The sequence below is a fragment of the Xyrauchen texanus genome, chromosome 33 (assembly GCF_025860055.1).
Source record: "Xyrauchen texanus isolate HMW12.3.18 chromosome 33, RBS_HiC_50CHRs, whole genome shotgun sequence".
NCBI classification, from domain to species: domain Eukaryota; kingdom Metazoa; phylum Chordata; class Actinopteri; order Cypriniformes; family Catostomidae; genus Xyrauchen; species Xyrauchen texanus.
Window position 1 is genome coordinate 37,766,893 of NC_068308.1, and position 27,402 is coordinate 37,794,294.

General features: G+C 40.2%; 1 protein-coding gene across 1 annotated transcript in view; it reads left to right on the forward strand.

Moving 5' to 3' along the window:
- Positions 1–27,402, forward strand: part of LOC127626889 (disintegrin and metalloproteinase domain-containing protein 12-like) — a 143,932-nt gene that overhangs the window by 108,290 nt on the left and 8,240 nt on the right. The window contains exons 12-20 of the mRNA XM_052102993.1: positions 7,228–7,405; positions 8,633–8,722; positions 10,960–11,155; positions 11,369–11,477; positions 16,461–16,659; positions 16,757–16,834; positions 25,011–25,119; positions 25,377–25,512; positions 25,697–25,823. Coding sequence (XP_051958953.1) covers positions 7,228–7,405; positions 8,633–8,722; positions 10,960–11,155; positions 11,369–11,477; positions 16,461–16,659; positions 16,757–16,834; positions 25,011–25,119; positions 25,377–25,512; positions 25,697–25,823 — 1,222 coding nt within the window. The remainder of the gene's footprint in view (positions 1–7,227; positions 7,406–8,632; positions 8,723–10,959; positions 11,156–11,368; positions 11,478–16,460; positions 16,660–16,756; positions 16,835–25,010; positions 25,120–25,376; positions 25,513–25,696; positions 25,824–27,402) is intronic.

Below are 27,402 nucleotides of genomic sequence, written 5' to 3' on the forward strand. Positions count from 1 at the left end.
ATTTCCACACCGTCTTTCCTTTTTCTCTGGAGACAGTTGGTCGCACACAGGGCAGCTAAATCCCAGCATTCTCTGGTCTACATCAGATCATCTCTTTCAACTGAAAGGTTCAAACCATTGAGACTCCCAGGGAGTTTTAGCTGGGTGTCTGGCCTGAGCTGCCCTCGAAAAACCCTGTAACACGACACTCGATTATGTGCTCATAAAAAGGTTTCATGAAGGGGAAGACAGGGACCTGGAGGCCAGTCGAGAAAAACAGATCTCATCTAGCAGAGGGGGAAGAGATGAAGAGAAATTGAGAAAAAATAAACGTATTTGTGGATTTTCTTCACCTGCCTTAAGCATCTTATTCAAATGAGAATCTGCTACAGAGAATATAGAGATTAATGTCCATTACAGCACATTATTCTGTGTCTCATGAGAAAGCACCTTACTAGATCAAAGCTTTAATTAATGGAACATCACAGCAGGTGCTCGTTTAGGAGCATCACATCTATATAATTGCATTAATAAAGAAATGAACGGTGAGAAATGAGCCTCAAGCCTGAACAGCTCCTTCATACTGATAGTTTTAAGAAAGCTAGTCTCACATTGCTAGACTTACGATAAAGTCTGGTTCGCTTGTATTTGACGTGATGAAATCCTGCAACTAGCTCTTCCTCAGAGCAGCAAACATTATGTTGAATCTGACATTTTCAATTCTTCATAAGTGGCTTCAGTAAATGTACAGAATGAAATGACATGGCCAAATTAAAAAGGGTCTGGCAATAACCTCACAAAAAATTCAAGGGATCCACAATCAGTTTTGGGGGGTAACGCATGTTACGTAATCAGATTACTTTTTCGAGTAATGAGTAAAATATATTTTAGACCATAACATCCAAGTTACTTTTTTTTCTCCCCAATTTGGAATGCCCAATTCCCAATGTGTTCTAAGTCCTCATGGTGGCATAGTGGCATAGAGGACGAATCTCAGTTTCCTCCGCGTCTGAGACCGTCAACCCGCGCATCTTATCACGTGGCTTGTTGACGCATTACCGTGGAGACGTAGCATGTGTGGAGGCTTCATGCTATTATCCGCGGCATCCACGCAAAACTCACCATGCGCCCCACCGAGAGCGAACCACATTAGTGGGACCACGAGGAGGTTACCCCATGTGACTCTACCCACCCTAGCAACCGGGCCAATTAGGTTGCTCAGGAGACCTGTCTGGAGTCACTCAGCACACCCTGGATTCAAACTCACGACTCCAGGGGTCAGAGTTACTTTTTAAGGAAAGTCACGCAAGAGACCTCTGATAATAACCCAAGATTTACCACTGTAGAACATAGCAACTTAAATAAAAAATGTCCTACTCAGAAATGAATTGCTGGGCCTCAGGGGGATAATGACCTCAGCTTAACGTATAAAAGATTATACATAAAAATAATAAATAAAAAAAACATCAGATTCCTTTTTATAGTTTGTCTAATGGTACTAAAAACTGTTTAATGTAAAAAAAAAAAAACTTGAATTTTCTTACAATTCTTTCATATTTTAAATGAGATCAGGTTAAAATATGCCAATAAAAATGTTTCCACCACAATCTACTACAAACTACAAGGAACAGCAATAGATTACAGCAATATATTATATTTTAGCTATTGGCCATAACATGAAAATACTTCTCATCGTATCTGTATCAGACAGGAATCAATATTGGTGTATTCCTAAAAAATCGTGTTTGAGCAGAAAATCTGTTGGCTTTGGTTTATTGTGTTAGTGTCGCCTTACATGTAAGTTCTATGGCGCCAATGCTATATTTGCTCTTCTGTTACCATAGAGTCTTTGGAACCTGCCCATACCCTCATTGACTACAGCCTCTCATGGCCACTCTGTGCCCATGGCACTGTTGGGACTGCACCCTCCATTGTGTGGGCTCCTGTTGGCACCATGAGCCAAGCTCTTTTCAGAAGAGGTCTTTCAGGGCTTGGACATACTTGAGTCATTGTGGCTTATCATTGTGTTTGGCATCATGAGAAAGCATCTGCTTATCTCGTACCCTGCTCCAGGCTTATGCCACCCTGGCACTGATCTCCACGGGTGCAGTTGGTCCAGTGAGCATGGGGGCTGATGCCAGATTTCTACTGTTGCATTTACCCTCTGGTCTTAATAAGTGTGCCAGGAACGAGGCTAACATTACTCAGTCCTGTCCAACATATTCAGCAGGTCTTTTGCATACTAATGACCAAAGCAAAGCCAGTTGGATGCTGAAGTGAATTCTGGTCCATGCTGAAAAGATAAGCCTCAGATTTGAGAGATTGGGAGGTAAATGGTGGCCAGCTCTTTCCTTGAAATACTTAAGATTTATAATGTAATTGATTAAACACTTGTTACACGTTCAGGTCAGTCAATTAGTAGGATAAATACAGGTAAAGTTACTTAAGCCTAATGTCTATCATTATGTGTATCTTTCATTTACATTTGTTTTACAGCATAAAGTTCATATTAAACTAGCATGTGAGTACATTATCTGAAAGTGTCCCACTTTATTTGTATTCAACCTACTAATGCTGACTGTGCAGATGCGCCCTGTGAGAGTTCTTAGTTGTGGGTAGTTTGAAATCTAGAAACCTGAACAGATTACAGCGGTTACTAAGGCAGTGTGCGATGTTTGACAAGAGCAATGACAGATGTTTCTCGGTGCATGACGTCTCGTTGCAAACTCAACACACACTTCTCAATCACATCAAAGCCAATTAAAACCATTCTATGCCAAACTATGTCAATAATTCAAGATCTATACCGCATACAAGCTCATCACAATCAAGCAATCTTCAACCCCTAGACGAAAAACAAACAAGAACAGACGTTTTTCGTTCAGTTGGTTTCCATCTGACTAAACACATTAAAGTTTCCAGTCTGCACTACATCTTTAGCCATTTAAGCATGTTAATGTTTGTCAGGCTTGTGAGCTTTTAAAGGACTGATATTCAGCAGTGGATCTGTCTGTAGAGGAGCTCTGGCTGTGTTTGTGTTCACGCATAAGCACTAAAGCATGCTCGGACTGCGGTTAGTGTAGAACACATCAGATTACTAACCTTAAAGTATTCGATGTTAGATAATGTAAACTGGATTTGTACATTTTCTGACAAGAATGACGGTGGCGCTCACATGTTTGGGTATGCAAAATGAGAAATCTTTGAACACGTGAGTGTACACAACTTAATCATTCGTTTAAAAAAAAAAAAAAAACGTTAATTTTTGTTGATTCTTGGGTTGCTCCAAATGACCTGAACAAAGAGTGCTTCTTCATTAAAATATCAGAAATCACAGAAACACTTCTTCATCTTGTGAGGCCCATAAATCTGCTTGGAATATTAATGCTTCCCTGCGGAGCATAACAAAATGTTGAGCCACAGCATCGACATGATGAAATCTCTGTTTACAAACAAGCCAACATCCAGAAAATTCAAGCCTCATTTGTGACTGACTGCTCGTATCGAGAATCATATGGTGAATAAATGCACCTCATAGATACGGAGCTGATATGCTCATAATCATGAGAACCATCTGTGATCAGCAAGATTTTATGTAGATTTAGTGATTGCAGACACATGTGAGCAGGTGAGACCATTTCAGTCGCCTGGTTTATGTACCATTTATCGCACGCACGCACGCACGCACGCACGCACGCACGCACGCACGCGCCCCTTACCGGCAGCCATATCACCCTGCAGCTCCTTGTAAAGAGTAGGGGTGTAACCCTGGTGTCCTGGCCAAATTCCCCCCATTGGCCCCTATCTATCATGGCCTTGTATTAATCTCCATCCCTAAATTGGCTACATCACTCTACTCTCTCTCCTCCCCACCAATAGCTGGAGTGTGGTGGGCGTTCTGGCGCACTATGGCTGCCGTTGCATCATCCAGGTGGATGCTGCACACAGGTGGCGGTTGAGGAGATTCCCCCTATGCTATGTAAAGCACTTTGAGTGCCTAGAAAAGCACTGTATAAATGTAAGGAATTATTATTAATTAAAAAAATAAAACTGCAAAAATCGCACTTACAGCATTTACAATGAAAGTGAATGTGACCAGTCCATTATCATTCAAATACATACAGTTTCAAAAGTGTAGCCAAAAGACACAAACATTTTATGTGTTGAGATTAATTTAATGAGATTAAATCAGCCATTTACCAGGTAAGGGTAGTATGTGATGTTATCACACTAAACATGTTAACATGTATAATGTTTACGCCTATATATATTTTGAAACATTGCATCGTTTAAAGTGGTCATTACATGCCTTTTTTAAGTTATTTTTTTATTATTATTTTCCTTGAGGTTCACTTCTAATATTAGTAAAGTATTTTGCACACAAAAAACAATCATATAATAATAAACCATAAAAACATATAAAAGTAAAACATAATAATGTTCCACCCTCATTCTGTCCCTCTGGAAGAAACGCCTTGGTTTTGGTGCTGCTTCTCCTTTAAGACAATAAACGCCCACTCTTATGTGATTGGCTGTCTGCTCTTGTCTTACCCGCTCCCTCTTGCCATCTCGCTGCTCACCGCTACTGGGCGTGATAAGGTTTAGTAGGCGTTGTGTTTTTGTGGAGGCTGTCAGATGCAAATGTCTACCACAGTGTGACATCAGAATGTGGAGAACAAATGCTCTTTTTGCAGTGAGGATGAGGTTTTGAGTTCTGAAAGGTACAGTTTGTTTTTTTAGTGCAATGACCTCATATATCTAAAAAGATCAAGGACATTTTGATTCTTCATGTCATGACCCCTTTAATGTTTATGGACTGTCCCCATTCATTTCCACTGTAAATGCCTATAACCCAGACATCCCAAGTCTCCCGGAAGTTCCGGGAGTCTCCCGCGTATTGATAGCGGCTCCCTGATGCCCACAAATTAGTTAAAATCTCCCGGAATCAAGAGCGAGCGAGCAAGAGCGGTTAGACTGTGCTCCAAACCGTGTAGCGCGCACGGCAGAGAGGGAGAGAGCGAGAGACCTTGCGTGTGTGTGTGCATCAAGAAGTGCATGTAAGACAGAGAGCATCCTGATTGGCCTGTTTCGGTAAGTCAACCAATCAATTGTCAGTGTGGGCGGGCTTTTATCTCTTCTCCCGAAGATAATTAATCAGTTCAGTGTATCTAGACACAGGAGTGCCATGGCAGAGGAAGAGTGCCCCAAAAAGCGAAAATATAAGACACATTTTACGCCAGACTACACGAAAGTGTACCCCTGTCTAATAAGAGTGAAACATAATGACAGTCTTGCACGCTGTACAGTTTGTAACAGTGACTTCAGCATTGCCCATGGAGGGTTAAATGATTGTAAAAGACATGTTGAGGTGAGTTAAACAAGTTTCATTTCATGTGCATATTATTCAGGCCGGCTAGTTACCTAGGCTACATGAAAACAATAAACTCCTTAGACCTGTTTAAAGTTGCAATGGAATATAAATAAAAGCAGTTTACATAAATAGTATAAGCAGTTTATATTGAAAGTAATCTACATAATTAACAAATAATTGCATAGGCCTATAGCCTAAAGAAATTATATATTATGCTTTTATATCTTTTAGGGGGGGTCCGGGATACCTCCCTGAAATGACTTTTTGCAGGTTGGGATGCCTGATAACCACGATAAGAAACTATTTTTGTGGTATTTAGCATAATGTTAAAAATACTGTTGATTGAGCTTCATTTTAATTGAACCTATAACCTGTTAGTAGTTTTTCTTAGAAAATGTATAATAATTGTCTTGCCTAGGTAAACTTAATTATTGTTGCTCGTATTTAAGGGTTAGGTTTTTGAACAAACTCTATTAGCAAACATCTGTAATAAATGCATACCAGCCTTTTAGAAACTTGCTTTGATGGATCACAAAAGGCTGACCCACTCTCACACATGCACGCACATATTTCCTGCTGCTCTAATTACAGCTCAGAGAATCTGTCGAAGGAAAATACTATGTCAGTGTGATTTCTTACAGGCCCAACACTCATAAATATCTCTTATCTCTTATGCTTCTTTCCCCTGGGACCCATTTCATTGGTCCTTGTACCAGTCAGCACTTACAGGATTATGTCATTTCCTTGGCATGAGTTCCACTGCCTGATTGGTCCATTCGTTTGTGCACATGTTGAATGTCAATGCCATTATCCAAATAAAATGACTTGACTCTTTTTCATACAGTGATAGTGAAAGAGAATTAATGCTGTTGGACTAAAAATGTTAGGTATAAAATTGTGCCACCGATGCTGTATACATTCACAAAACTTGTGCGTCTGATATCAACATGCAGGGACAAGCACACACACATCAGAAGCTCAGCTCCCGCTGATTCAGCGCCACCCGTGCACCGGAACCGGCCACGCCCTCCTCCTCATCACACTCCTCCCCCACTTGATTCAAGCCGGGGCACCACTGGTCTGACCAACCCCCCCCCCCACATCTCTGGAGGGAGACGCTGCCCTTCCGGCCGTTCTGTCAGCTGGCGGTCCACTCCGCCTCCTGTGAACCTGGGGGAGAGACGAGGGGAGGCGTTAGGAGAGGGCAAGTGGAGACACACAGAAAGAGAGAGAGAGAAAAACTTGCTCTCTGGCTCCCAGACGCACTGTCGCCTGGTCCTCAAATGCTCCGGAGGACAGCAGTGAGTTCTCCGGCCCCAGACAGATGGAAACACTCCTCCCCTTCTTCGGCCGACGGCCAGCAGCAACCCCTCCATTCCCAGGCTGATGGCCGCGGCTGCTCCCCTGGCTGAAGGCAGCGGCAAGGACTCCGTGACAGTGCATCCCTCCTCCCTCCCAGATTTCGGCACCACTGCCGAAAGGTGGACAAGGAGGAGGCGGGAACTGGCTGAACAAACACAGACACGCAATGTGGCCGTGTCTGTCTGTCTGTCTCTTAACTCTAACTCACTAACTGGTGATGTAGTCATGAATTCAGACACCCTCCACTGGAAATCTGAACACAAGTGGTCAAAATAGAGGCTTTATTTTGACCACTCACCCGAAAGGTGTAAACGGGGCCATAAATGTAATCCACACGACTTGTGTAGTGTATACCAATTCTTCCGAAGTCATACGATTGCTTTGTGTTAGGAAAAGACCACAATTTAAGCCGTTATCTGGTCATCGCCGTAGTTCTACAATAGAAAGGAAGTCATATGGGTTGAGAACGACATGAGGGTGAACTGTTAATTAAATCTGTTCATGTATTGTTTCAGGTACCCCTTCCCGACGGTCTTCAGTACGTGCAGTAAGAAGGATCTTGCAGCGAGTTTGGAGAAAGGCGTAGGTATGTGTTTGTTCAACATGCCGGAGGTGAAGGTACTCTACGGAGGACAGAAATGTGGAAACGGATACGTGGAGGAGGGAGAGCAGTGCGATTGTGGCGATCTGGAGGTACATCAATATGTTTGTGGGTTTCAAAATATATTTCATTCAGACATTTACAGGTTTCCCTCAAGCGCCACATATGCGCTGCAAATTTCACACTCTCCAGAGTCATGCGTCATTAGCAGTCGCTCCTCCAAACCTGTGGCAAGGGAAATAAACAACTTCTGCAGCTGAGTGTTTTCCTGCGATCACGCTGTAAGAAAAAGCCAAAGATGCGGTTTTAAAATTGAGAATTACTCTCACTTTTGAGAGGACCGCAGAGAAAAGCCGTTGTTTGTGTCAGAACGCTTTAGGTATTACTTGGGGGTTAAAATCTGTTCATTGATATCTTTGTTGAAATGTTGCTGGCAGTGCAGTACATATTACAAAGACAATAACAATGTTGTGTGACTGTATGAGTACGAACAAATCCATCAACACTATTCATTTTAAATGTATGTAGCATGCATTTCCACATTTCTAACAGGGTGTGGGAAATAAATTAGGTTTTTAAAGGAACAAATGAAAGTTCTGTTTTAATTTACCTTCATGTTCAAGACTCTGTAAAAGAGTTTAGATGTCATAAGATAGTGTTTATGAACTAGCGGCCTGGATAGCTCAGCAAGTATTGACGCTGACTAACACCCCAGGAGTCGCGAGCTTGAATCCAGGGTGTGCTGAGTGACTCCAGCCATGTCTCTTAAGCAACCAAATTGGCCCGGTTGCTAGGGAGGGTAGAGTCACATGGGGTAACCTCCTCGTGGACGCGATTAGTGGTTCTCGCTCTCAATGGGGCATGTGGCAAGTTGTGCATGGGTTACGGAGAGTAGCATGAGCCTCCACATGCTGTGAGTCTCCGCGGTGTCATGCAAAGCGAGTCACGTGATCAGATGCGCGGATGACGGTCTCAGAAGCGGAGGCAACTCAGATTTGTTCTCCGCCACCTGGATTGAGGTGAGTAACTGCGCCACCACGAGGACCTACTAGGTAGTGGGAATTGGGCATTCCAAATTGGGAGAAAAGGGTAAAAATATTATATTTAAAAATATGAACTGATAATCTGCCATTTTTGTAGCACTTCTAGTGTTTAAATCACCAGGAAACTGCTGCGATACATACAACCAGCGACGTAAAATCCTTTTTGCAAAAATGTGGTATAGTAATATGATTTTATGAGACTAGGTTGGTTGTTTTGGAGGTTTTGTTGAGAAGTCAGAGGGCACTGGCTTAAACGAACTGTCTGTCTCTCTGTAGGAGTGTCAGAATCCCTGCTGTAATGCCAGCACATGCACACTGAAGGAGGATGCCGTCTGTGCACATGGACAATGTTGTGAAAACTGTCAGGTAATATCATAATTGAATTTTTACAAATGATTTTGCAATGTAGGATGTACACAATAGTTCAGACCCCATTCAAAATCTATGTTTTGCTGCTTTCAGTCCATATCTACAAGCTTTAAGGTATTAAGTATATGCTAGTGCACTTTTAAATGTTGACCAAATATATTTTACAACAAATATATAACAGTTTCTCTCTTCTGGCTAAACAGACAGAGGCAAAATTATGATGTCAACAAACTTTAATAAAATAATTTCTAGAACAATAACGTACCCTCCCCCTACATCTGTTCAGCTCGCTGCTAAACTCGTAAAGGCACTTCACAGGGACTTTAATGAGTGTTTCTGGTCTTATGGATGATTCATACATGTTATTTTGAAGATTTTTTATTTATTTATTCCCAAAATGTATTATTTCACAGCTCTCTGAAATACTGATTGTGATTAGTCAAAGGATTTGCTTCAAAGCGGTGTTAGATTTATGTTTCTCATATTACTCCCAAAACTCCTCATATTTTACACACAAAAAAGTAAATATTTAATTGCAACTCAAATCATTATTTTATGGCATTTTATTTATTTGTTAAGTAGCCATGAAATAGTCGGGATAATGTACAGTTTGCCCTCATTATACCCACATAGCATGTACAGTACAGTATGTTGTGTTTTTGAATGCTGGTGCACTGAATGGGATGTTGGTGTGGTGGGGTTCCAACAAGGCTTTTTGACTAGCTTAACCATCTTTGATGAACCAGCATTATCAGGAAAAACCATGTTCGTTGACCAGCTACACACTGCGAAAAAATACAAATAAAAAAAAGGCCTTCCCTATTTTCTATTCTGAATATCTAACCATTCTTAAAGCATGTAAAATTTACTTGAGATGCAAAATAGAATAAGATTTCAGAGATTTAGGAACGTTAATGCTTATAACAAGAGCAAATGCCAATGCTGTAAAAATATTTTAGGGCAGTCAATCGATAACATTTTTTAATCGAATGAATTACTTCGTGTCCCGATTAATTAATCGCAATTAATTGCATTTAATCGCATATATAAATATTTTCTGAGAAAGCCAATATATAACTATTCAATATATAATGATTTGTTATTATTATAACTACATAGTTATCTTTAAATATTTATTTATTTAGATTTATTATGAGGGCTTGTTTAAGGACCTCAATTTACACCTGCGTCAGACATGCTTGTGTAGCGTCTCGGGTGCGTTGCGTCATAAACATAATATTTTTAGGTCACTGTGTCAAGTTAAATATAGTTTAATCCTCAATCTTTAAACACATCTTGAGATCCCTTAGTTTGAATTTGCGCTCCTTCAAGTGTTTTGAACGCAACAACGTAACGTGTTTTCTTCACTGTATAAACTGTGTGTTGCTCAAACAGCTGAAGTCTCACTTACTGCCCTCTGGGAGTAAACGGGTGGTACTACAAGCTTGCATTTATCAGGAATCTTCCTTAATACAATCCGGAGGCATTCCGATTAATTGCGTTCATTTTGTAACGCGTTTTTTTTCTGTAAAATGTAATCGCACTGAATTAACGCGCTAAATCGACAGCACTAATATATATTTATTTGAGGTAGTACCCCTTTGGAAAATAGTTTTTTTCTTGTTTTAAGCATAAACCTGCTAAATTTGGTTAGATTGGTCTGAAAACATGACTTAATATCTTACTTTAGCCTGTTTCTCAAATAATATTTTCTTGTTTTAAGGATATTTAGATATTTTAACTAGAAAATAAGACAAAAACACCCATTTTCAATACATATTTTTGCAGCGCACCAGGTCTAAGTTTTGCTGGTGCACAACGTGGCTGTGCTGGTCCATCAGTTAGACTAGCTCCAAACCAGTGTGATCCAGCCTAGACCAGCATGGGATTTGCATGCATGTTAAGTTAGTCTCTGACAAAAAAAGCAATAGGAACTCCCACATAAATTCTAATGGTTTTATTGGTTAATATGGGAATGGTATTGGTTTTAATGCAAACTGTATTGGTCCCTGTGGATCTGTACTGGTTATGTCTAGTAGATACCATTAGGGACCAATACAAATCTGTAATGGTAACCAATGCAGAATCCTAATAGAATATAGCCTAAAACACAGTACATTATAATGTAAATTTACATTAGAATGTCTATTGTTTTTGTGAATGCCTTTTCATGTTGTCTTCAAGGACTCCAGTGTGATATATTAATAACAGACAGTATATTTGTGTGTGTATAGCTGAAGCCTGCCGGTACTCCATGTCGTGGATCCAGTAACTCGTGTGACCTGCCGGAGTTCTGCACAGGCACTGACCCTCATTGCCCTGCTAATGTTTACCTGCACGATGGACACACCTGTCAGGGTGTCGATGGACACTGTTATAACGGCATCTGCCAAACACATGAGCAGCAGTGCATTATTCTCTGGGGACAGGGTGAGTACAGCGCCACCCACTGGACTGGAGGTATCTGTACTGTAAACCAATGCTGAATGACACCACTTTTATTTGAAATGTGTTCAATGAACCTGATCACAACACATCTTCATGTTAAGTGAAGTGGTTATGAGTATGGGTTATGAGCATGCGTGTGTGTGTGTGTGTGTGTGTGTGTGTGTGTGTGTGTGTGTGTGTGTGTGTGTTCGGCAGGTGCCAAGCCAGCTCCAGGAATCTGTTTCGAGAGAGTGAATTCGGCTGGAGATCCATATGGGAATTGTGGAAAAGATGCAAAGGGATTGTTTGCAAAATGTGAATCACGGTAGGATAACATTGTTCAGTATTGGCAGACCAGTGTCTTTGTTTACATAAATAAAAAAAAATACTATATTTAAAATGAAATACTACTGACAGACACAACAATAAAAAGTAACAATCTCTGTTTCTTAAAGATTCATTTCGGCACCCTTTGCAAAAATAATGTTTAAGAATACTTTACAGGAAAATGATACACATAGCTTTAACCCCGCGTGACCCCGCTTACTCATGCGTGGACATTGTATTTTGGCTTCGCTATACACAACACATAATTTAAATCAATTTAAACCGACTGATTTCAGTTCAGTCTTGTGACAAAACAACATGGCGCTGACCGCAGCGGAGTTTGTCTTTGAGAGAAACAGCAACAAAACTACATCTGGTAAGAAACATAATTAATTATTTACATTAAATATGAGTCTCTAGTATTTACATTAAATCTGAGTCTCTAGTTTCATCTGATTTGCCATTTTTTTTATTTGAGCGATTTATTGTGAAACGCCACGCTGCTAAACACAATGCACACTAATGTGTACTTAAGCACATTTTTGCCTTAGAAATCCTGTTTACTGTGCATTATCACATTGTGAATCAATGGGTTCATCCAAAAGCTGAACAAATTTGTTTTCAGAGGTTTATATGGATTTGGGATGAAAATAAGTTCCTTTTCAATCTGTTCTGAGACCAGTGCAGACAGACAGCGCACTGAAGGTTAAGTCATTCACTAAATAGGGCGCAAGGGAGCTACCCATTGCTCTCTATGCAGTTAAGTGCATTTAATCCAAACTACCTATTTACAGTTTGTAATGGTGGCGGCCCCTGTACTAAATTTAAATTAATTATTATAAGTAAAAATTCGGGTGCCAGGCCGGTTTAGGCCCGTCAACATGGATACTCTGTCCCAGATAGCTCTAAAAGTCACCAATTACATGCAATAAAACAATAACAAAATAAGTGTATCAAATTTCAAAGCATAAGTGTATTATTCAAATATCATAAAGAAAAGAGTAAACAAAGGCAATCCACATCCCAGTACACGAAACAAACTTTCTTTCTCCTTACATCAGCTTGACACACCTCAACTTCACCTCTAACCATGGAGTGGTGGTGGCATAGTGGGCTAAAGCACTTAACTGGTAATCAGAAGGTTGTAGGTTCGATTCCCACAGCCACCACCATTGTGTCCTTGAGCAAGGCACTTAAATCCAGGTTTCTCCGGGGGGATTGTCCCTGTAATAAGAGCACTGTAAGTTGCTTTGGATAAAAGCGTCGGCCAAATGCATAAATATAAATGTAAATGTAAATGTAACCAGTCTCAAATCTCTCTTCTTTTTCTTTTTTGTCGTGAACAACCATCTTCCTGTTTACCTTATAGTTGCCTTTATCGTTGACACCTGGTAATCTGACGAGCAGCCATTTTAGTTGGTGGTGGTGGTGGTGGATCCTTAAAGGGACAGTGCGCAGTTCTGCTCTGCCACAAGTTCAGTTTCAGGCTGCAGATGATGTTTGGATCACTCAACATGTTTGGCAGATATGGGACGATGATAATCAGTACATAGATTCACAATTTATAATGTATAATTTTATTTTAACATGATTGGCAGTGATTGGATGATGCTGGTCATTACTATGTATCAGAATTAATTATGCTAATGTATGATGTAATGTCTATAACGACTCAAAAACAGGAATAACCAACTTTCTATAGCTTGGAATTATTTAAATTATTTAATAATTTAGTCCTGCTGTCCACATATGTTGACTTTCATTTTTAGCAAAACTATTTTCTCTTGAAAATTTTTTAAATAAATGTTGTTTTTTGCATGTTTATTAGATGCTAATAGTTAAAAATCAAAAAGGGAAATGGAAAATGCACACCGCAGTCCCGCTCGGGTCTCAGGAGGTTAAAATGTGTTTGTCAAAACTAGTGTGCATTTACTTTTGAACTAAAATGATGTAAAAATCTCTCCATTTATAAGTTGTTTTCATTACACAAGAAAATGAAAAGTGAAACGTTTAGAGAAATATCTTCACTTTTTAGACTGTCATTTATTTTGTGAAGGTATTTATCTCTTTAAATTCAAATTGTATCCATTTTTCCCCTTTCTGTGCTTTTTTTTGTCTGTATTGCCTATTCTAACACAAAAGCACAGATCCACAAAGAACTCCAACATTGCCGGACAATTAACAACATCATCCTTTAAAGAAAAGAACAGTAATTCTATTGATAATGTCACATTCATTTCCATGTGCAGGTGTCAGCTGTCAGATATTTTGCTTTAATTGTGTCCAGACTGGCTGGTATATTAACAGTTTCACGGATCATATCCTTGTTGAAGTAATTACTTTAAAGACTGAAGTGGACAGATGGAGAGAGAGAGAGACGGGGAAAGAGCATATTTCAGCCACTAATGACTCTTTAGTTTGGCCAAAAGGACCTGAGCCACTTTCTGCACTCTGTTTGTCTTTGTTTCTCTCTCTGTCTCTCTTTTGGATGTTACTGTGTGAGAAACTGCCCTCTGTATGCAGTAACTGGTCTTAAATGAGGAGGATGGTTCATTATGTCTGCATATTTTTGGCTGCATTAGAATCAAAGATGTCTGTCCCATTACTGCAGTGCTCAGCAGAGAAAATTCACTTCAGCGCTGTGAAAAGATTTAATTTATCTCTTTCTGGGAAACTCATGGGATGTTTCAGCTATTAGAGCAATTTACAAAACATTAGTTATTCCATTTACACGAAGAGGTGAATTCACTTAATTTAACGTTTTATTATAATTTGCTTTTAATGCTTTTTTCTTAATGTTTTTATATTTTGACCTTTGATGCATTTTGACATGTATTTATGTTACAAATGTGATTTATTATTATCATTGTGTAAAACAGTTGAAGGATGGGCAAGAGGAGGCGAGAACCGGCTCGTCAACATAAATAATAATTTAATAAGAAACTTAAAACACAACATAAACAAACAGACATGACGGACATGCCCGTAATTCTCTCTCTCTCGAACAATCGTCACCGGCCGCCTTTATCCCTCGCGTGCCTCATCAGGCCGATTGGGGACCGGGCGCGATATTCCGACCCGGCCCCGCCCCCCTCCGCTCCACACATTGTTATTATTGTTTTGTTTTATTTAGCATAATTATCGCAGGATTTGAACCTATAACCTTTCAGTTCATTTTAACCACTAAGTCATTCCTCACACAGTTTGTTTATGGTTGACAACAGATGTTAGAGTCTAGTTTGATCACTTTTTGGTTTAGTTTACTAGTTTTATACTCCATGCAATATACTCCATGCAAGTTCGCAGACGCTAATGCTAATCCTGTTGAACATGCATTCTTGCGGTTTTGTGTACCTCAGTACTCTAGGGGGTGAAAGAGTAAAATGCCTGTGCCATTAAACCGGATATGTTGTTATTCAGGTAGCTACAGTAGCTATAAATGTAATTTTCTATAAACTGTTGCTCCATCATGACAGTAGTTGAGAATAAAGAGTAAACTGTAGCCTGTTTACACTGTTTTCCGCAATAGCGCCCCTTGTGGCAATGCTGAGAATGCAACATTTACTTGCGTTGCGCCATGAAGTACACAGAATGCAACAATGAGCATGTTTACGTGTACAACAATAATCAGCCAATTTAAAGGGTAACTAAACCCTAAACCAACTTTTTTTAGTTAATGATCTGTAAGAATGGGGCTTTATTAGTACTGGTCATTGATTCAAGTAATTTTTTTGACATTTGTGTATAAAGTGTTTTAATTCTACAATATATGGTGTAAAAACGTCTGAGTGCTGCCCTCTTCAGGTTGAACGGTGGCTACTGCAGTTGAATTTTCCTATTGGCTGTTTGCGGTAGTTCGTGACGTAAGCGGTGAGAGCTGACGTAAGCAGGTTCCAGCTCACCACGCCCTTGGTACGAGCTGGCCCCATTCTCCCTTGCGCGGCTGCTTCGCTAGCATCGTCGGATGCCGATCGCGATGCGAGAGTTAAAACCGCAGTTTGAGCCAGCGGCTCGAATTGATATGGCTCCGGCCCTGTGTCCATAGACAATTCACCCTCCTCCACTTCAGGTGAAGGTGGGGGAGAAAAGTCCTCGACTTCAAAAGACCGCTCCGTGGCAAAGCTACTTGCGTCACTCCATTTACTCTCCATATTAGAGTCTGTCAGCAGCTGTCAATTAATCCGTCACTACGGGTCTCAGGTGCACGCCCCCCCGCTCAGCCCCGCCCTCGTTTCGTCCCCTCTATCCCCGCTGGGGTCTGCCCACTTTTCCAGCATTTTTCAAATATTGCTAGTGAGTGGAGTCAGACTCTGAGCAGGGGTTTAGTTACCCTTTAAAAAATCTGACAATGCAAGAAAAACACATTTACATAAGATTTGACATTTCGGATCATTCTCTACTTTTGACGTCAGAACGTAAACAGGCATGCACACAAAACGTTGGATAAGCCGGTAAGAATGCTGGATAAGGTGTTTACATGCAGTTCAAAATCGTGGTAAAAATGGGCACAAAATTAATCTTGTTTTATTTAAATTGTATGTATTTTATTTATATTTTTATTTGAACTATCACCTGGCAGTTCTGCCATGGAGTTGTTCGGACCTACAGTAATTCTGATCACTGTAAAGGGATCAATGGAAAGGAGGAGGCGAGAACCGGCTTGACGATATAAATAATAGTTTTAATGACAAACTTAAAGACAACATAAACACACACCTGACGGACATGTCCGCTAACGATCTCTCTCTCCTGCACGAACCCCTGCAGTCAGCCTTTAACCCTCACGGAGGCATAATTAGCCTAATACGGGACCGGGTGCGTAGGATCACGACCCGGCCCCGCCCTCCGCCCTGCCACAATCACTTTGACTATTGACCCATACTCAAATCTTTTGTCATAAACTAGCAGAATAATGCGTCATCAGTGACCTTATTCCAGTGAAAAAATTATTCTGCATATGTGACTTTCTGCTGTTTTACAGAGATGCTAAATGCGGGAAGATCCAGTGTCAGGGCGGAGCCAGCCGGCCAGTGATTGGCACCAACGCCGTATCCATAGAAACCAACATACCACTGCAGGAGGGGGGACGTATCCTCTGCCGTGGGACTCATGTGTACCTGGGAGATGACATGCCGGATCCAGGCCTTGTGCTCACCGGCACTAAGTGTGCTGAAAACATGGTAAGAGCAAATCATAAATTAGGGTTATTTAGTTAATTAAATCAGACTATTGATAACCGGACTAATGTCAATTTTTTTTCAATCCTCCGCTCTCTAGATGTGTATAAACAGACAGTGTCAAAACATCAGCGTGCTCGGAGTTCACGATTGCTCATCCAAGTGTAGCGGACATGGGGTGAGTTTATAACCATCCGACTGTCTATTCAAATCAACATTACTCTGCAGCCATAAATAACTCTTCTGAATGCATTACAGTGTGTCCTGAAAACACATAAACAACTTTTTGTTACATAATGATTCAAATAAAAGTCCATTAAAAATGTCTATTAACTCTTTCCCCGCCAGCGTTTTTAAAAAAGTTGCCAGCCACCGCCAGGGTTTTTGACGATTTTCGCTAAACTTTAATGGCCCGCAGAATATTTTCTTCCATGAATATATGAAGATGCTATATATCAAAATAAAGATCTGAGCCTCTGCTTTTAGGCAAATAAAATGATTTTATTTTATCTTCATTTGTTCTTTTTTTATTGCCACTTGAACAGAGGTAGGTTTTGTCAAAAACAACATTTCGGACAAAAAGCTGAGAAAAAGGCATTTTTATCAAACAAGTGCTTTAGTATTAGTATGGTGTTCCACTTCACGTTTGAGACGATCGCAGTCTGTTTCTTTGATCAAAGAGTTGCATACTCTTTCAAAACATGCGCGCAGGTCTTCCTTACCGTATACCACCTAAAACACGGATACCCGGAAAATTCTGTGTTTGGCGGGGAAGCGTTTTTTCATAAAACCCGGAAAATTCCGTGTTTGGCGGGGAAAGAGTTCATATTTTAACTATAAAGGGTGGATGACTACAAAACAAAATAACAGGTTCCATTTAGAACCAAAAAGGGGTTTTGAACCTGATTCCACAGAAGAATATTTTTAAAGGATTTTAAAACCCAAGTTTTAAAAGTTAAAAGTTAACCTCAATTGACAGCATTTGTGGTATAATGTTGATTACCACAAAAGATATTTCGACTCTTTCCTTTGCCGGTAACGATAAGTCACTTACTATACAAGTGAATGGGGCAAGTCCATAAACATTACATTTAGGGCTGTCAGAATTTACACCGAATTCAGATTAATTAAAACATTTGAACACATACATTTTTTTTAATCACAATTACCGTTAATACAGCATAAACACTGTTGTAAAGGGCGGAACCTTTGTAATGTGTCCGCCTGGTTTCACGGCTCCGGTGAGTTTTTTTGTTTTGTATGTTTTGTTATTTTCTCTCTCATGTTTCACAGGCACAGCCGGCATGCATGATCAGTGTTTCCATGGGAACGTTGATTGTTCCCGGTGGACCGCTGTTCATGCCACTGATTAGCGTGCCATGCAACACCTGTTCTCCTCTAATTCACTCCCTTCTTAAGCCCTTCATGTTCTCAGAATCTTTGCTAGATTGTCGTTTGGTGTGAAGCAACTAACCTCACTCTCTCTGCTTAGTTGTCCTGTCTCCTGTCTCTTGTTGGTTGCCCTTGTGTTGGGTGTGTGGTTGCCTTCCGGTTCGCTGCATGTCAGCTGGGTTTCCAAGGAGGATACCTTTGCCCACGTGTCAGGAGCTAGATTGCCCTACCCTGCTGGGCGTCGTTCTGTACCTAACTAAGATTCAAAAGAGGATTCCATGAATCTATTCCTGACTTCCACAATGCACACACTCATTCTATGAACACACACTTCACGGATTGCCCCATGCCCGGCCATGGCGTTCGCACTTCCCAGACATCCCTCCCCGCTGCAGCAGCCAGCCGGTCTGATCCTCGACATCCACAGTGACTGTTCATATTTATTGTAAATAAATCCTTTGAACTGTTCCTCTGCATTTGGGTCTGTTAGTCTCGCTATCGCTCATTACACCCGGAGTCATTACCCTGGTGCACATTCCACAAACAGACACACAAAAGCACCAGAGCCCTTGTACCAAGATGAGCCTACAAGCAAAGCATAAAACAGCTTAACGTGGCGGTCCCGTTAACGTGCGTCTATGAGCAGTACTGTCGTCACACGCTAGTTGACGTTACACTCTCTCCTGTGATAGAGCCGCGGAGGGTGTTATCTCTGTAAATAACCTCACTGGAGTGGTAGTGGCGTAGTGGCTAAAGCACAGGGCTGTTAATCAGAAGGTCACAGGTTCTAACCCCACAGCCACCACCATTGTGTCCTTGAGCAAGGCACTTAACTCCAGGTTGCTCCTGGGGATTGTCCCTGTAATAATTGCACTGTAAGTCGCTTTGGATAAAAGTGTCTGCCAAATGCATAAATGCATAAATGTATATGTAAATAAAAGAATCTCTGACAGCGCCTTCCTGTCGGTGATAAAATGATGGAGAAAGGAGCTCTTAGTGCTATTTCATGTACAAAACATGCCCATATGGTACTATTTTTCAATGTAAGGCACATTTTAATTACCACAGAAGTACACCAAATCTTAACTATCACCAAATTGTAGAATGAGATGTGTTGGTTTGCAAGCACTGTCTATGATGAGTTCAAAGCAGCGCTCAATGCTGGCGTTGACACTCTGACACGAATCATGAATGCAGCTTCACGATTGCTGTAACAAGTGGATAGCCAAAGTCTACTTGCAGGTTAATATTGTGGAGGATGCGAGTTTAAGGGATTTAATGCCCACTGAAATTAATATTCAACCTATGTAATTCCCACTTAGACTTTAAGAAATATTTAATGTTACATGAATTGGTGCTATTTTAGTGCATTGTCTTTATACTGTGGAAGGCATTATATTGCTGCATATTGTTTTGTTTTCTTCCCTAAGATTGAAATAAATTAATTTTGACAAGAAAATAAGTATATATAGTGTCAAATTTCATAACTTTTAATATCTGCAGTTAATCGTGATTGACTACAAAAAAAAATGGTGGTGGCGTAGTGGGCTAAAGCACTAAACTGTTAATCAGAAGGTTGCTGGTTCGATCCCCACAGCCACCACCATTGTGTCCTTGAGCAAGGCACTTAACTCCAGGTTGCTCCGGGGGGATTGTCCCTGTAATAAGTGCACTGTAAATTGCTTTGGATAAAAGTGTCTGCCAAATGCATAAATATAAATAAATATAATATATAAATATATAAGACGTAAACAATATGTGTGTTAACATGATTTGAGTGTGAGAAAATTTACATTCTTTATTTCTTTACAAGAGTGCTTTAAAGTGCTTTAAAGAGTCCAGAAACCAATATACTTATCTGAAGAACTTAAAAGTGGCCACAAAACGTTTTAGGCTCTTAAGCCATATTTTAAATATCTAAATGTCATTGCATTGTTACAAAACACCAAAGCAAATGTCATATGCGCTCAAATGCTGCTAGAGCTTTTCTCAGAATTAGCCATTTTGTCTCAGCAACTTTTAATCAACTGGTGAGTCTTGGTGATATTTAGTCGATATATGAAGTCAGTTCCCCTCAAGTTCACTCAGGTGTAGTTCATCACATTAACTATGGACATGTTCCACTAAAACAAAGTGACTTTTTTTTTATTTGTCTTAATTTTGTCAATACGATATCTATTGTTTTATCACTTTGATCCCAATTATCTTATTTTTTGTGAATCGTTTGGCTTGAAAAGTGTGCATGTGCTATTTTTCTTTCAAATAAATGCCACTTGCTCTGATATGTTTTACTCTATGCCATGACATTCATACATTTTATGTGTGACTTAAATATCACTTAAGAGGTCACTGCTGCAAAGAACCAATGAAAAACCTTTACATTTATAAAGTCTTTCTCTCTCTGTAATGTAAGTCTCCACAGATCTAGGACTCCAGAAATAACAGTAGCCAACCAAGCAATCACTCTCACTGTCTCTCTGAGCGATTAATCAATTAGCTGTAATAACCTCATCTACGTTCAGTTCAACATGCCATTCATCATGTTTATGCTGTGGAACAGTCACTTACATCTACGGCTGTTATATGTGAAGGCAGGATTTGTTTGGTGTGGATAAGAGGGACTTTGTATTGGGAGCATTTCAAATGTTCGGTTTTGATGGCACTGTGTCTTGCTTTGTTCTTATTAGCAAAAATAATCTTAATTTTTGTGAAACCTGTTAGTGCAAGAAAATGGGTCCAAAATGAACATTCGCCAGGAGCCAAATGCAAGTAAAAATTGAATTTGGTGAGTAAATAATGGTTTAAAACCACTGTAAGAACAATAGTCTGATCTTTATCTTCTCAATAATGGAAGATAAAGATCATCTACTTCAGTTAATATGTCAATCACCTTCAGAATGATGGTCTCTTTATCTTGGATGCCTAAAGTTGTACTTTTTTGCTCCAGAACTCCATGTGGACAATCATATGAGGAATATTCCTCACATTAAGCCACCAAAACAAAAATATGAAAAAGCAATCATGATGTGTCATGTTTTTGTGACAGGTACAGCTTCACTGAGAGATGGAGATTGACTCATTTCATGTTTGTCACAAATATGTGACGAAAAAAGCGAAAGCATTAAATTTCCATAACGGCAAAAAAGCAGGTGTGGAAAGCATAGTCTCACGACAACAAGATATTGTACAACTTGGCTCTTTTATTCCCAGAGAGACCAACCAATCATCAAACAGAACTTCAAATCGATACAATACAGGGAATCACATTTTAGCCACACTTTATTTTAAGAATGGAAACAAATATGGTTACTCATTCCATATTTACAGTATTTATGCAGTACAAATGGCTGATGCACATCAATACGTGTCCCTCATCTCGTTCCAAACCCTGATGTTTTCTTCCTTCTCTGATACACAAAAGATACTTTCCTATAAAGTAATAGGGTTTGTGTAGGGGGTTAAAATGATGAAAAATCATTTGTTGGTTTGTTTATTGTTCCAACGTGATCACACGGGAAGTTGATATGCTATTTCCGAAAGTTACGGTACCCTAGGATCGGCAACAGTATGCCGAATCACTGACATGCCCTATCTCCCATCTGACATATTTGGAACGGCTCCTCAACAATTAAGTGCCCTCCTGGCACGACTGTTTGCGCGTTGGGTCTGTTGTATGGGAGACCACAGTTCAATCCCCATTCAAACAAGGTATGAGTAAGTAATCACATTTGTATAAACAATCACGAGCATGAGCATGATAAGGAGGTTGCATTTTTATCCCTAACATTGCATTTATTTTCTCCATTAATGGTTAGGGTTAGATTTGGGTTTTGTTTGGGGCGGTAGATTAAATAAAATAAGCATTTCTCTTCACTGTTTTACACCGTGTTCAGCTGAAAACAATTCTTTTAAAACTGGCTTCTGGCGACCTCTCCTGGATATAAATGGATGTCACACTTGTTATATGCTCTGAAACACTTACCGCTTTAGTATCTGGAGGCAGTGTTTTCAAATTCGGTCAACGTATACCGATTTCGGTTAAAGAAAAATCGGCACACACTTGCCGAATTTGATGTGAGATCAGGCTGATTTTTCTTTTACAACTCGTTCAATTTTGCCATGTCGTACTAATTATTATGACAGGTTGGGTGTTGCAAAAAGATAGTTTTGGACCTTGGACCTCTATGATCAATGTATGGTGATAGTTTTACACATTCCTATTTACATTACTGTGTAAGCGTACTCTCTTTATAATCTTCATTTAATTAGGGAAAGCATGTTTATAACAGTCCAGCTGAGGTTTGTGTAAGCATTTAGGAGAGAAACCAGAAAGAGTGGATGTGTTTTAGCCCCAACTTTATAAAACAGCTCACAAAGAAAGCAATCTTTCTGAGGATAAGGTCAGGGTTACTTCTTGGTTGCAGGGGAGTAAAACAGGACAAAGAGAGGGTGAGAAATAGATAGTTGAACTCCGTGAATGAAGTAATGAAACTTCAGATTAGATCAAGATGTTCCACTTAAATCAACATCTGCAGCTCATCAGGAGAGAGTCGGAACCAGAGAAGAGAAGGTTGTTTTACACTTCATATTTAAAGCCATATGGAGAAAAGAGGAAGTGTTGTAAGTGTTTTGGTAGATGTTGAGGAGGTGCATGCTAAAGCTTACAGAATGGAGGACATGCAGACCGCTGAACACACAATCAGTTTTCCATGAGAGCAAATATTTGTATGGATCTTTTAATCATTTAGTTTAATAATGGCAACAGATTACAAGCATTGTTTTCATGTAAAACAAATGGATAACAAATAAAACTAAATATATCAACAGAATCTAAACAAAAACATTAAGTTACTGTAACTGTAACTGTAAACACAACCTGGTTTCATATCCAGAATCACATGAGTGTAACTACTGTACATTTTTTGCAAAGATATTTTACGTGCCTTGTTCTACATATCATAGCAGTTTTCTGGTGACTTTCACAGTAAATGAAAGTCGGCCTTTGAACGCGGAGGACCAGGGTACGAGTCCTGAAAAAGCACACGAGTCGACACATAAGCTGAAAGAGTCTGTGACAGGGCGGAGGGCGGGGCCCCGATTCTTCACACCCGGTCCCTTATCAGGCTAATTAAGCCTCTGAGAGGGATAAAGGCCGACTGCGGAAGGTGGTGCGACAGAGAGAGATCGTTTACAGGCAGCTGCTCCATCGTGTGTGTTTGTGTCTTTTGCTTAGTTTATCATTAAAACTATTATTTATATTGTCAAGCCGGTTCTCGCCCCTCCTTTCCCTTAATTCCTTTACACTGGTGCCGAAGACCCGGGAATGAGGAAGGATACACAGTAGTAGAGTTCTCGCCACTACCATCCACCCCAACGGAGCAGCCGCGGCCGCCGACCGCTAGGGGAGAATGGGCTCCTAACCGACCACCTGGAGCGGTCAGTGCCGCTACCAGGGGCGGGGGAGACCCCTTCTGTTCCCCGATAACGTGGCGGGGCGTTCCGTCCGCCAGGGGCTGGAGGACTGCCTCCGATCCACCCGGGGAGGCATGGCTGTCGTCCGTTAGAGGGTGGAGCTATGGCGTATCGGAGAAGTGGTTTTTTTTTTCCTCTCTCTCTCTCACTGTCGCTCCGTGTTGGCCTTTTCCTTCTCTAAAATTTCACAGTGTTTTTTTGGGGGTTCTACTACACTGTTACAGGAAGTACCCCCTTTATATTATTTCTGTTTCCCTCCCCCTGTCCCTCCCTGATTCAGGAAGGCAGGGATGACCTGCCGGCAGACGGGGCTTAGATCAGGGAAAGGGAAAGGGGGGGGGGGGGGGGGGTGTACGACATGCCGGGGGCTCACCAGCCTGAGAGAATGAGGGAGGAATGTGACCGGGCAGAGGGAGGGGCCGGTGGTGATTCTACAAACCCGGTCCCTTATCAGGCTAATTAAGCCTCCGAGAGGGATAAAGGCCGACTACGGAAGGTGGTGCGACTGAGAGAGATTTACAGGCAGCTGACCGTCATGTGTGTGTTTGTGTCTTTTGTTTAAGTTTATCATTAAAACTATTATTTATATTGGCAAGCCGATTCTCGCCTCCTTTCCGAGAATTTGCTTCAGTTATTGCATTTTTCATCTCACATTTGCTTTTATGACTCTATCGTTTAGGTTTAGATGTATAGTAGGCGTTCCAGGGTGTTCTGAGTGACTCCAGCCAGGTCGCCTAAGCAACCAATTGACCTGGTTGCGAGGGAGGGTAGGGTCACATGGGGTGACCTCCTCATGGTCACTATAATGTGGTTCTCGCTCTCGGTTTTTAGTAGACAAATCTTTCCAAAATTCCAATTTGGAATGTCCAATTCCCAATGCGCTCTTAAGTTCTCATGGTGGCGTAGTGAATCCGGGTGGTGGAGGACGAATCTCATTTGCCTCTGCATCTGACAGCATCAATCTGCGCATCTTATCATGTGGCTTATCACGTGGTTGAGCATGTTACCGCAGAGATGTAGCATATGTAGAGGCTTCACGCTATTCTCCGCGGCATCCACGCACAACTCACCACACCGTGAGCGAGAACCACATTATAGCGACCACGGGGAATTATCCCCATGTGACTCTACCCTCCCTAGCAACCGGGCCAATTTGGTTGCTTAGGAGACCTGGCTGGAGTCACTCAGCACGCCCTGGATTCAAACTCAGCGTCAATACTCGCTGAGTTACCCAGACCCCCGAGAAACACCATTTCTAAAAAAGAACAACTCATAAGCTAGAACAGGCCATTTCTCTTGTGTAGCTGAAAACACTGTGTATCTCTATACTTTTGAGTGATTTTAAGATGTCCTCTTCAATGTTAAAAACAAACCCACACACCTTTGTATCTTGATGACTTATCGTGATGACAAGTAGAGTGTTCTAAGGATTATTTCAGTCATTTTGGGAAATGGCCTGATGATCTCACTGCTGTGTGTGTCATATGTAGGTTTGTAATAATAAGAAGAACTGTCACTGTGAAGTCCTCTGGGCTCCTCCGTTCTGTGATAAAGCTGGATTTGGAGGTAGTGTGGACAGCGGCCCAATGCGACCAACAGGTACTAATTTAAACATATTTTTTTCATTTTTATTTGTATAATTATTTTTATTTGTGCTATGTCTTTTTGCTTGTTAGAAAAATACCAAAATGTCATTCTAAATGTTGAAATGGTGAACAGTCACAGTATTTTGAACACAGTACAAATACAATATATCAACCTAAAATCTTGATATGGTTGAAAAACACAAATTTTAATTGCTCTGCTGATGAGCTGATGAGTTTGTCATATATGTGTGTGCGTCTCTGTATTTGCAGACAGTAGTAGTGTAATAGTAGGGATCCTGGTGGCCTTTCTGTGTCTAGTATGTGTTGGAATAATCGCATGTATTAAGAGAAAAACTCTGATCAACCTGTTCTTCAATAATAAGAAGAACACCATCGAAAAACTGAGGTATGTAACCTGTTCATGTGTAATAACGCATTTATAATCATGTTATTACCATGTTATGCACACTCTTATAGAGTCCACAGTCATTTTCTTCCTGAAGTTTACTTATTTGCAAGTTTTCACCACCAAAAATAGCCATAATTTAGTTTTTCGTGATAATTTTCCAAATGTTTTTTAACATTTGCAGGTCTGTGGGACCCAACCGACTGAACAGTCCAGTTCACACACTTTCAACTGGGCATGCACACTCTGTGCACAGAACCTCTCCTCTATGCCAGGCTACAGCCATACCACAAAGTGCCACCATATATAAGGTGTGTATATGTCTACCTTCTGCAATCCACAGATAAACTGTGATCTTCAGTATTCATGTACATATTTCATGCATGTGCACACACTTATACATATGCATATTATCAGTATTGGGAAAGCTACTTCAAAATTGTTGCTTGCTTTGCCATAATATACTCATATTTAAAGAACCTAAACTACAGTCAATCTATACTTTTTAACACGCAGTTAGACTTTAAATTTCTAGCTAACAACATTGAAGCTATAGACCTTATTTATGGTAGCGCCATCTTGGATTTTTAATGGCAATGACAATGAGGCTGAGGGCATGCATGGTATAAAGCTGTAAAAAACTTCTAGATAACATTTGATTTTCCACAACTCGTGTTGTCTGGAGTTTTTTTGTATACAGAATGTTCTTGGACAGATATTTCATCAATGTTTTGTCCGCGGAACGATCCAAAAACACTTTAAACTGCAGTACAGCCCATTGAAGAGACTGAAGTCTATTCCTCACAACCTCGTTGTCATTCCCATCAAAAATCAAAGATGTCACTGCTGTGAATAAGGTCTATATTTAAAGAGTTTTTTAGTAAATATGATTGGTTTTTATTCAACTTCGGGCACTTTTAACAATGTGGACTTCTTGAAAGTAAAGTCTCTTTAAAACTCTATGCATTTACGCGTTTTTTTAATGTGTCCACTAACAATGTCCAATAGTGTACGTACATGCATCACAGAAGATTTAAGTCATTTTTGTCTTGAACATTCCCACCACAGTGTCATTTCCAGCACATCTCTAATTCTGTACTGTGTTTAATAGAATTCGTTTGTCTTGGTAAAGCTCTTATCACATATAATAATTTATGCATCCTAATAGTAAAACACATTTTAATAATATTTTCAATATTTTGCATAATATGGTACATTTACGGCTAGTTTGGAAATGACAGCCAATAAAAACATCCTGCTCACAAGTGATATTTACCTTGATATTTCAATGTTTTTCTCTCATATTTTATCTCAAGCATGCTCTTCACTGACACTTTTGTCCACTTGGTTAACCTGTTGATACGCAATTCCCCCGTATGCGATAGTGATGTCACTCTGCTTACATTTAATATATAATTTACCGTCTATAAATGTAATTAATGTTAACAAATGATACATCTTTTCAAAGGTCGAAGGGTTCAACATTGATATCCGATCTCTGTTTCATGATAGCAATGCTCCAGAAACAGTAATTGAGTTATTTGTGCTGGAGTACAATTGAAAACATGCAATATCAAAACGGGACGTCATACCTTTATTATGAAAACACGATCGCCAGATGAATCCAGTTCAACACACTTGGGTCAATCGTCCATGACAAGCGTTCAGTGAAAAACATCCAATAGCTCTTTTTGTCCATAAAAGTGATAAATCTGAGAAATATTGATATATTCTCCGTTGTTTACATGAGATCTCGCCTGAAAGAATTAACTTTCATCATCGTTCTTCAACAAACTGCAATCTGAGCAGCATTCATGTTGTAAAACTGTTTATGATCTTAAATATTAGAGTCTCATAAACAAAACCAGCCGTCTCCAAAGTCTATTTTTA